The 12,085-nt window shown below is 41.1% G+C and overlaps 1 protein-coding gene across 4 annotated transcripts in view; it reads left to right on the top strand.

The window, feature by feature from the left end:
* ABCC11 (ATP binding cassette subfamily C member 11) overlaps positions 1 to 11,379 on the top strand; it is a 96,519-nt gene extending 85,140 nt beyond the window's left edge. For 2 of the 4 annotated variants that reach the window (XM_003416392.3, XM_064274137.1), the window contains exons 26-29: positions 7,429 to 7,507; positions 8,171 to 8,284; positions 10,351 to 10,515; positions 10,645 to 11,379. In XM_003416392.3, coding sequence (XP_003416440.2) covers positions 7,429 to 7,507; positions 8,171 to 8,284; positions 10,351 to 10,515; positions 10,645 to 10,728 — 442 coding nt within the window. In that variant the 3' untranslated portion in view covers positions 10,729 to 11,379. Of the gene's footprint in view, positions 1 to 1,178; positions 1,183 to 7,428; positions 7,508 to 8,170; positions 8,285 to 10,350; positions 10,516 to 10,644 lie in introns of all 4 variants that reach the window. The other 2 variants (XM_064274138.1, XM_023555680.2) reach the window with 2 other exon arrangements.
* Positions 11,380 to 12,085: the final 706 nt, after the last annotated feature.

Here is a 12,085-nt window from a genome sequence, read left to right as displayed (position 1 = left end):
GGTTTATGTGGCCCTTTTGTCTCTTAGACTCATAATAGCCTTGTGTCTTTGGTGTTCTTCATTCTCCTTTGCTCCAGGTGGGTTGGGACTAATTGTTGCAGCCTAGCTTTTAAGACCCCAGACACCACTCACCAAAGTGGGATGAAGAATGTTTCTTTGATGCACGTTGTTATGCCAGTTGACCTAGATGTCCCCTGAAACCATGGTCTCCAGACCCCTGCCCCTGCTACACTGTCCCTTGAAGTGTTTGGTTGTATTCTGGAAACTTCTTAGCTTTTGGTTTAGTCCAGTTGTGTTGACTTCCCTTGTATTATGTGTTGTCCTTGCCTTCACCTAAAATAATTCTTGTCTACTATTACTATCTAGTTAGTAAATACCCCTCTCTCTCTCCCCACCCTCATAACCACCAAAGAATGTTTTTCTCCTTGTTTAAACTTTTCTTGAGTTCTTATAATAATGGTCTCATACAATATTTGTCCTTTTGTGATGGACTAATTTCACTCTGCATAATGCCTTCCATGTTATAATTCCTGGATTCATCATTGTTCTTTATCATTGTGTAGTATTCCACTGTGTGAATATACCAAAATTTGTTTATCCATTCATCTGTTGATAGGCACATAGGTTTCCATCTTTTTGCTATTGTGAACAGTGCTGCAGTGAACATGGGTGTGCATATATCTATTCCTGTGAGGGCTCCTATTTCTCTAGAATATATTCCAAGGAGGGGAATTGCTGGATCATATGGCAGTTCTATTTCTAGCTTTTTAAGGAAGTGCCAAATTGATTTCCAAAACGATTGTAGCATTTTACATTCCCATCAGCAGTGTATAAGGGTTCCAGACTCTCTACAACCTCTCCAACATTTATTATTTCGTGTTTTTTGGATTAATGCTAGCCTCATTGGGGTGAGATGGTATCTCGCTGTAGTTTTGATGTGCATTTCTCTAATGGCTAATGATCGTGGGCATTTCCTCATGTATCTGTTAACGACCTGAATGTCTTCTTTGGTGAAGTGTCTGTTCATATCCTTCGCCCATTTTTTAACTGGGTTATTTGTCTTTTTGTTGTTGAGGTTTTGCAGTATTGTATAGGGTTGCTATGAGTCGAAATTGACTTGATGGCAATGGGTTTGGTTTTTTTTGGTTTATAGATTTTAAAGATTAGATGCTGATCAGATTTGTCATAGCCAAAATTTTTTTCCCAGTCTATAGGTTGTCTTTTTACTGTTTTGGTGAATTCTTTTGATGAGCATAAGTGTTTGATTTTTAGGGGCTCCTGGTTATCTAGTTTCTTTTCTGGTGTTCGTGCATTGTTAGTAATGTTTCGTATACTGTTTATGCTGTGTATTAGGGCCCCTAGTGTTGTCCTTATTTTCTTTTCCATGATCTTTATCATTTTAGATTTTACATTGAGGTCTTTGATCCATTTTGAGTTAGTTTTTGTGCATGGTGTGAGGTATAGGTCTTGTTTCATTTTTTTACAGATGGATATCCAGTTATGCCAGCACCATTTGTTAAAGAGACTGTCTTTTCCCCAACTAATGGACTTTAGGCTTTTGTCAAACATCAGCTGCTCATAAGTGAATAAATGTATATCTGAATTGTCAATTCTGTCCCATTGGTCTATGTGTCTGTTGTTGTACAGTACCAGGCTGTTTTGACTACCATGGTGGTATAATAGGTTCTAAAATCAGGCAGTGTGAGGCCTCCCACTTTGTTCCTCTTTTTCAGTAATGCTTTACTTATCCAGGGGCTCTTCCCTTTCCATATGAAATTGGTGATTTGTTTCTCCATCTCATTAAAAAACATTGTTGGAATTTGGATCATGATTATATCATGTCTATAGATCACTTTGGGTAGGATAGACATTTTCACAATGTTGAGTCTTCCTATCCATGAGCAAGGTATGTGTTCCCACTTGTGTAGGTCTCTTTTGGTTTTTTGCAGTAGTGTCTTGTAACTTTCTTTGTGTAGGTCTTTTACGTCTCTGGTTAGATTTAGTCCTAAGTATTTTATCTTCTTGGGGGCTATTGCAAATGTTATTGATTTGGTGATTTCCTCTTTGACACTCTCTTTGTTGGTGTAGAGGAATCCAACTGATTTTTGTATGTTTATCTCGTATCCTGACACTTTGCTGAAATCTACTATTAGTTCCAGTAGTTTTCTTGCAGATTCTTTAGGGTTTTCTGTGTGTAAAATCATGTCATCTGCAAATAGAGATACTTTTACTTCTTCCTTACCAATTTGGATGCCCTTTATTTCTTTACCTAGCCTAATTGCTCTGGCTAGGACCTCCAGCACAATGTTAAATAAGAGTGGTGATAAAGAGCATCCTTGTCTGGTTCCTGATCTCGAGGGGAATGCTTTCAGACTCTCTCCATTTAGGATGATGTTGGCTGTTGGCTTTGTATACATGCCCTTTATTATGTTGAGGAATTTCCCTTCTATTCCTATTTTGCTGAGAGTTTTTATCATGAATGGGCATTGGACTTTGTCAAATGCCTTTTCTGCATTAATTGATAAGGCCTCCTGGTTCTTGTCTTTTGTTTTGTTTATGTGATGGATTACACTGATTGTTTTTCTAATGTCAAAGTATCCCTGCATAACTGGTATGAATCCACTTGGTCACGGTGATTTTTTTTTTGATATGTTGTTGAATTCTATTGGCTAGAATTTTGTTCAGGTTTTTGCATCTAAATTCATGAGGGATATAGGTCTGTAATTTTCTTTTTTTGTGGTGTCTTTACCTGGTTTTGGTATCAGGAATATGCTGGCTTCATAGAATGAGTTTGGGAGTATTCCACCCTTTTCTATGCTCTGAAATACCTTTGGTAGTAGTGGTATTAACTCTTCTCTGAAAGTTTGGTAGAATTGTCCAGTGAAGCTAGGGCAAGGGATTTTTTGGTGGGGAGTGTTTTAATTACCTTTTCAATCTCTTCTTTTGTTATAGGTTTATTTAGTTGTTGTACCTCTGTTTGTGTTAGTTTAGTAGGTAGTGTGTTTCTAAAAATTTGTCCATTTCCTCTAAGTTTTCAAATTTGTTAGTGTACAATTTTTTATAGTATTCTGTTATGATTCTTTTAATTTCAGTTGGGTCTGTTGTAATATCGCCCATCTCACTTCTTATTCACGTTATTTGCTTCGTCTCCTGTTTTTCTTTTGTCAGTCTGGCCAATGGTTTATCGATTTTGTTGATCCTTTCAAAGAAACAGCTTTTGGTCTTGTTAACTCTTTCAATTGTTTTTCTATTCTCTATTTTATTTAATTCTGCTCTAATTATTATTATTTGCTTCCGTCTGGTACCTGATGGTTTCTTTTGTTGCTCTCTTTCTATTTGTTCAAGCTATAGTGATAATTCTTTGATTTTGGCCCTTTCTTCTTTTTGTATGTGTGCATTTATTGATGTAAGTTGACTCTGAGCACTGCTTTTGCTGTGTCCCAAAGGTTCTGATAGGAAGTGTTTTCACTCTCATTTGATTCTATGAATTTCTTTATTCCATCCTTAATGTCTTCTATAACCAAGTCATTTTTGAGCAAGGTGTTGTTCAGTTTCCATGCATTTGATTTTTTTTTCCTTGCTTTTTCTGTTATTGATTTCTGCTTTTATGGCTTTATGGTCAGAAAAGATGCTTTGTAATATTTCAATGCTTTAGATTCTGTTAAGGCTTGCTTTATGACCTAATATGTAGTCTATTCTAGAGAATGTTCCATGTGCACTGGAAAAGAAAGTATACTTGACTGCTGTTGGGTGGAGTGTTCTGTATATGTCTACGAGGTCAAGTTGGTTGATTGTGGCATTTAGATCTTCCATGTCTTCATAGAGCTTCTTTCTGGATGTTCTGTCCTTCACCAAAAGTGGCGTGTCGAAGTCTCGTGCTATTAATGTCTATCTCTCTTTTCAATGTTGTTAGAGTTTGCTTTATGTATTTTGGAGCTATGTCATTGGGTGTGTAAATATTTATTATGGTTATGTCCTCCTGGTGTAAAGACCCTTTAATCATTATATAGTGTCCTTCCTTATCCTGTGTGGCAGATTTTACCTTAAAGTCTATTTTGTCAGAAATTAATATTGCCACTTCTGTTCTTTTTTTGATTGTTGTTTTCTTGATATATTTTTTTCTGTCCTTTGAGTTTTAGTTTGTTGTGTCTTAAGTTTGAGGTGTGTCCCTTGCAGGTAGCATATTGACAAAACGTATTTTTTAATCCATTCTGCCACTCTCTGTCTCTTTATTGGTGTATTTAGTCCATTTACTTTTGCATAATAATTGATAGGTGTGTGTTTAGTGCTGTCATTTTGATTTGTGCGTATATGTGTTTGTTGTTGACAGTTTCTTTGTTCTACTTAATTTTCTGTGCTGAGTCATTTTTCTTTATACATTTTCTTTTCCTTTTTTTCATTGTTGTTGATTTTGTATTTGCTGACTCTCTATGTTTTTCTTGTTTTTTTTATTTTAATGTATAAGATTGTTAGTTTCCTTTGTGGTTACCTTAATATTTACTCCTATTTTTCTAAGTTTAAACCAATCTTTTATTTCTTTATATCACCTTGACTTCCTCTCCATATGAAAGATCTATGACTACATTTTTTAGTCCCTCTTTTTTTTTTTTTTAATGTTGTCATCTTTTACATAATGACATCTGTGTTTCCCTGTTTTGAGTGTTTTAGCTTTAATTTATTTTTGTGATTTCCCTCTCTGGGTTTATATCTGATTGCTCTGTCCTGTGTTTTAGTCTTGGGTTGTTATCTGACGTTATTGATTTTCTAACCGGAGGACTCCCTTTACTGTTTCTTGTAATTTTGGTTTGGTATTTGCAAATTCCCTAAACTTGTGTTTATCTGGAAATGTCTTAATTTCACCGTCGTATTTGAGAGACAGTTTTGCTGGATATATGATTCTTGGCTGGTAATTTTTTTCCTTCAGGGCTTTATATATGGCATCCTATTGCCTTCTTGCCTGCATGGTTTCTGCTGAGTAGTCTGAGCTAAGGCTTATTGAATCTCCTTTGTAAGTGACTTTTCATTTATCCCTAGACATTCTTAAAAGTCTCTATCTTCGGTTTTAGCAAGTTTAGTTATAATATGTCTTGGTGACTTTCTTTTGAGATCTACCTTCTGTGGGGTTCAATGAACATCTTGGATAGATATCTTCTCATCTTTACTATATCAGGGAAGTTTTCTGCCAACAAATCTTCAACAGTTCTCTCTGTATTTTCTGTTATGCCCCCCTATTCTGGTACTCTAATCACTCGTAGATTATTCCTCTTGATAAAGTTCCACATAATTCCTAAGGTTTCTTCAATTTTTAAAGTTCTTTTATCTGATTTTCCCTCAAATATGTTAGTGTCAAGTGCTTTATCTCCAGTCTCACTAATTCTGACTTCCATTGCCTCAGTTCTGCTTCTATGACTTATTGAGTTGTCTAATTCTGAAATTTTGTTGCTAATCATCTGGATTTCTGTTTGCTGTCTCTATGGATTCTTGCAGCATATTACATTTGTCATTATAGTCTTCTCTAATCTTAAGTTCCTCTGTTGCTTTCTTTCTGTGTTGCTTGGCTTATTCTGCATTTTGTCTGATGTCTTTCCTGATCTCTTGAAGGGTTCTGTATATTAATCTTTTGTATTCTAACTCTGGTAATTCCAGGAAGTTCTCTTCATCTGGAAGATTTCTTGATTTTTTGGGGGGAGCGGAGGAGCTTGCTGAAGCCATCATGGTCTGCCTCTTTATGTGATTTGATATTGACTGTTGTCTCCAAGCCATCAATAAGTTATTGTATTTATTTATTTTATGTTTGCTTGCTGTGTCCTAGCTTCTTGTTTTGTTATGAGATGCCCAAATAGGCTGCTGAGCAGAGTCTTGATGGATAAGTAGGAAGAAAAAGGGCAGAAGTCTTTCTAAGAAGAGTGAACCATGTGTGCACAGTCACAGGTTTCGAAAGGACTGTTTTTTGTTATGGGAATGATAAAACTTTTAGTGATAGATTTCCTGTTAAAGTAGAACTTAGCTAGTAATATTGTGCCTTGGTATAAGAGTAGTAAAAATATGAACTAACATTCACTTATCATTTGTATGTGACAAACCTATGCTTTAATATGCTGTCTCATTTAACTGTCACAAGAACCCTATGAGGTAAGTACAGTTATTATCCCCATTTCACAGGTGCAGGCACTAAACCTAGAAGGGCAAGCGACTTGTCTAAGGACACACAACAAGTAAACAGTAAATTTTAGAGATGTTCCCAGGTAGCCTCACCCTATAACCTGTGATGTTTCCCCAGTGCTGTAGGGGAGATGTGGACTAGAATCCAGATCTGAGTTCTCTACCCTTTAAGGTTCCATCTCACTCTGAGTGTCTTTCATTGCAGCCTGGCTGTCACCCTGATGTGACCTTGAAAAAGCCACTTAACACTGAAAATCCACAATGGAAGGGACATCAGTAGAAAGACACGTCTCTGCACATTGTGTGGGGGAGGGGCTGCCAAATGAATCTATCTGTGAGAAGACCTTAGAGAGATTCACTTACCATGGAAATAAGGAATTATTTAACCTGATACTCCTTTAATACAATCCACCCCTATACATGCAATGTGTGGTTTCCAGAACTGGGAGGAGAGAAAGCAGAAGTGAAGGCAGGTTTCAATCTTCTATCAGGGCTGAGTGGTCATGTAACAGAGAAGTGTTTATAAGGTTCCTGTGCTAGATGAAAGTGAAAATCTTTTTGGGTATAAAACGGAGATTAATCCCAACGTGATGTCAGTTGCCTGGATGATCAATTAGGATTCTTTCCACTGCAAGAAACAGAAAAACCAACCTCAAGTGACTTAAGCAAAAAGGTCTCTATGGACTCACGATACTGGGAAGGCCATGGCTGCATTCATGGACCGGTTTCTCCCCAGCTCTGCCTTGCTTTCATTTGTAGGCTCCACATGGAGGCCTCTGGAAGCTCCAGATATCCCACTCCTGGTGGCAAAATAGCTGTAGTTCCTCCCTTCAGTCCAGTGAGAAAGAGCACTTCTCTTTTCTGGTGGCTGCCTCCTACGTGCTGAGATATGGTCTGAGGGGTTACCTTCCCACCCTGAATTAACCCCCATGGCCAGTGATTGCCATGTGCTGATTGGCTGATACCTGACTCACTTATTCCCCTCCTGCAGTTGGTCATAGAGCCCCACCTGGACCACATGGTCCTTGAGCTGTGCGGGGAGGTAGTTCCCCAAACAAAACGCGGGGGTTGTTGTCTGCAGAAGAGGAATAGGTGTCAGGGAAGCGTAAGAGCTGGTCGCTCATGGGGCTTACATGGGTTTCCCCAAGCACCCCCTTCCCCCCCATCATACAATTCTAACCATTCTTGGTGACTTCCTGTGTGTAGCAGACGTATCTCAGAGACAGCATGAGGCCATTGAACATTTCTCCTCCTCTCTTATGGCAGATTCAACCTAGATCCCTTTGACTGCTACACAGATGAGCAGATCTGGGATGTCTTGGAGAAGACATTTCTGGCCAAGACAGTAAGTAGCTCCAAAGCCTAGCTCTTGGTCTCAGCCTACCTCTCAAGAGGGGAACTGGTCCTTTGTGGGCTCCCCTCACATGATATTTCAGATGCTGCTGCTTTGAGGGATAGATTAAATAATCTCACGGAGGTGAAATGATGTGGAGTTCCTCAATAAACGCTGATGTTGTTTAAGCTCTGACCATGTGCCAGGCACTGTTCTAGGCTCCAGGGACCCAGCAAAGACAAGGCGGATAGGTCTTTGCCCTCCTAGTTCTGACATTCATTGGGAGAGGGAGGCAACGAACAAGTTTATACCTGAGATTCCTTCAGGTAGTGGAAGACGTGTAACAGGGCAACGGGGCCTGAGGAAACCTCGGTGGAGATCTGATCCTTTGGATTAGATGGCCAGGCAAGGCCTCATTAAGGATATTTGAGCTAAGACCAACTGTTGGGGGGAGCCAGGGAAACATCTCTGAGAGAACATTCGAGCAGAGGAACTAGTATGTGCACAGGCCCTGAGGTGGGTGTGAGCTGGGCAGTTAAGGAACACAAAGGCCAGTGGCTAGAGTGGAGAATGAGGGGTAAGAAGTGTTACCAAATGTGACTGGAGGGGTCTGAGATGCGGTCAGCTCCTAACCTCCTTCCACAGTGGCCAGCATGGCATCTCTTCTTCCCCCAGATTGCAAAGTTGCCAGAACGACTGCAAGCAGAAGTTGTGGAAAATGGTGGAAACTTTTCTGTGGGGCAGAGGCAGCTGCTCTGCATCGCTCGAGCAATCCTTCGCAACTCCAAGGTGAGGCTGCCACCTGAGGGTGGGGACCGAGAGGCCAGGGGAAGTCAGGACTATGCCCTGCTCTGGGCACCACACTGGCTGTTTCTCCCTCTATTGCCACAAGAGCACAGGCACCATGGTCTTCCCTCAGAAATATAAAGGGCTTAATCTTTCACTGAAGGCCTTTCCATCTGTATCTGTGGTGTGGGGAGGTGTTGTAGGTGGAGAACCTCAGCCTAGTCTCCATGAAACCATGACATCCTACAACTAAGCTGAAACGTTCCACTACTAAAGCCAAATGACAATGCTCTTTTCCTCAGGAAAAGGCAAGGGGCTAGAAACCTGGTACTTTAAAATTATCTTCTGTACATTTGTCTAAAATTTTTGAAGGAGGTTACTCTTCTAGTTTTTATTACAATTGGGATTCAGATGACAGCTGACCCAGAGAAAAATCACATATATTTCAAAATGTTTAAGATAACAGCGCTTCTTGAAGTATTCCAGATATTTTGCTGGCAATTTCAAGTGTTCTGGCTGCTTGAGCTAGTTAGAGCAAATGTCCTATTTCACAGGTGAGGCAACACACGCACACAACCACACGCACATACATGCAAACATGCACATACGCACATGCACACGTACATGCACTCACACATATTTACACTGTGCACCTCCCCCACACTCACATGCACACACATGTACATACACACAGTCACACATGCACACACATGTATGTACACATTCACACATGTATGTACACACATGCACACATGTACACACATGTACGTACACACATGCATGCACAAACATGCACACAAGTATGTACACACGTACGCACACACACACATGTACGTACACACACACATGCACACACATGCACATATGCACATGCACACACGTACGCACGCACACACATGCACGTACACTCACACATGCACACGTGTACGGGCACACACATGCACACACATGTATGTACACACATGCACACACATGTACGTACACACACTCACACATACCATGGTTAAGTCGTTATACAACATTGATGCCTGCTCTCAGTGCTGTGCGGAAAGACAAGGCAAGGTTCAGTGGGGCGTGCAGAGGGGAGAAGGTTTCAGAAGAGGTAGGTACCCCCTCCCTTCTTAAGCTGGATGAGCAACAGGGTTTGCAATATTTACGTGGAACTTTCTTAACTTCTCAGTTCCGCATTTCACAGCCACTTAGCTGCCTGGTGCTGAAATTGCTTCCTCTACATTGATTCCCAAATTTGAGTCCTCAATCGATCATTTTTGTCATATCTGTGTACCACCTATCCTGTGATTTACCAATAAAAAAAACACAGTTGCCATCAAGTAGGTTCTGACTCATGGAGACCCCACATATGTCACAGTGGAACTATGCTTCATAGGATTTTCAATGAATGACTTTTCAGAAGTAGATTGCCAGGCCTTTCTTCTGAGGCTCCTCAGGGTGGGCTTGCACCACCAACTTTTTGGTTAGTAGCTGAGCACGTTAACTGTTCACACCACCAGGAACTCTGTGATTTACTAATGGCACTCCTTTTAAGAAACTGCCCCCTCTCAAACAATCATATTTATGAAATCATACTTTATGTGCTAGCTACGTTTTTCTAATGTGTATTATTAATGAAATAAACACAGAAAATGTTAACACGAAAAGATATGTATCCATATACCAGCTACAACCATCTCACGTGAACCTGGCTGTACACATACCACCCTTTGGGGGACGTTGCTCTAGCTTCACTCAGGCAGGTAGGATGGCAGCTGGTAAAACAAGAAGCTGACACTAGGGCATTCTGATTTCCACGATCTCAGTTCTCTGTTCACTAAAATATAGTTAGCTCTTGGTTGAAACCCCCAACATTCTCTTCATAATGTAATGGATAATTAGAACTCACAGTGGGTTTTGAACTTGGTCCAATTCTGCATTTTGAGGCTAAGGAAACGGAGGCCTATAGAAGAGGAATTTATCTAAAGTCTCACAGTGAGTGAGTGGTAGAACCAGGATGAGGCCCAGGTCTCCAGGGACTGAGGAGGCCACCCTCCCCCATGTTTTGCATTCACCAGATCATCCTTATTGATGAAGCCACAGCCTTCATCGACCTGGAGACTGATGCCCTGATTCAGCATGCCCTCCGTGAGGCCTTCCAAGGCTGCACAGTGCTGGTTATTGCACACCGCATCACCACAGTCCTCAGCTGTGACCGCGTCCTTGTCTTGGGCAACGGCAAGGTGAGAGCTGCCTCTCTGGGCTGGTGGGAGGGTGGATGCACAGGCGCTGCCCCAGGAGGCCATCGCATTCTTCAAGACTGAGTTCAGCTGTGTCCTGATCCCCACTCCCCTCCTTTCTCTATCTCCTAGGTCTTGGAGTTTGACAAGCCTGAGGTCCTGCAGAAGAAGCCCGGGTCGGTGTTTGCAGCCCTACTGGCCGCAGCCTCTCACTGACCTACAGTGAAGCAGAGACTGCATGAGGCTGAGCTCAGAAGGTCCCCAAGGTGTAGCATGAGGCCTTCTTGTTAAGAGACCTCCAGTTCTTCAGAAAGTGGGGCTGAAATTTGGTGAGGTGTGCTGGTGATGGGATGGAAGAGAAGACCCAAGGGGCATAACTGGAACGGGCCACTCTGGGCCCCAAACCTGGGAGCCCAGCACCATTTGGACTGTGGAGTCCAATGATCATGGGTCTCTTTTTAATTTGTATGCTGAATGATTTCATGACAATATAAAAGCTTATGACTGTTTTCTGATCTGTGTTAAAAGTATTGCAAATGATGTAGTCAGTTTGTAAAAAAAACTAAGGAAAAGCCTCTCTCTTTATTAAGCTCTCTATGTTAGCTGGTACTTGTCCAAGTGCAAGGAACAGAAACCCTCTCAAACTGACTTCTAGATAAAGGGACTTTATTGGCTCACGTAACTGAAAGGTCTTAAAATATTTTTTGTTGGGTACCAGAATAAAAAAGATGTCTGCCTTGGGACTCTGTTTCTCTTCTGTTAGCTCTGCTTTCCTTCAGTTGCTTTCATTTTCTGGTCTTTTCTCATCTTGAGGTGGCAGTGTGGCTGCCAGTGGCTCCAGGCTCATGTGCTGCCCCCTCAGCAACCCCACTGCTTCCTTCCCCAACATTTCCAGCAAAAACTCCACAGCTAAATCTTGTTGGGCTGACTCGGGTCATGTGCCCATCCCTGAACCAATCATGTGATAGGCTGTTGGAAGAAATGATTTGCCATGTCCAAGTCATATGTCTACATCTGGGCCTGGGGCCAGCTGGTCTGAATCACATGGACTGAGATTGGAGGGGGTTGGTTCTCCAAAATAAAATCAGTATGCTCTTACTAGATGAAGGAGGAAAGGATATGGAGGATGGGCAGGCCCTAAACAAGTAGCTGTCTACTGCATGTTTGTTTACTGATTAGGAACATCAAACCAAACCAAACCCATTGCCGTTGAGTCGATTCCGACTCATAGTGACTCTATAGGGCAGAGTAGAACTGCTCCATAGGGTTTCCAAGGAGCATCTCATGGATTCAAACTACCGACCTTTTGGTTAGCAGCTGTAGTTCTTAACTACATCACCAGGGTTTCCGGATTAGGAACTGAGATGGGTAGAATAAAGATAATCTGTAAAATATGCCAACTAGAAATAAAGCCATTTGTTGTAGATTCGATATGCATATTGAATATATATATATATATACCCATGTGGTTATAGACAGGTGAAAAGAAAAGGTAATTATTTTCGATTTGCTTCTAGGCAATGGGGTAAAGAATTTAGCTTTATCCAAAGTAAGATAGGCTTTGTCCTTGGTT

The sequence above is a fragment of the Loxodonta africana genome, chromosome 21 (assembly GCF_030014295.1).
Source record: "Loxodonta africana isolate mLoxAfr1 chromosome 21, mLoxAfr1.hap2, whole genome shotgun sequence".
Classification (NCBI taxonomy): domain Eukaryota; kingdom Metazoa; phylum Chordata; class Mammalia; order Proboscidea; family Elephantidae; genus Loxodonta; species Loxodonta africana.
The sequence above is the reverse complement of the archived record's forward strand: the minus strand, read 5'-3'. Positions and strand labels throughout refer to the sequence as shown.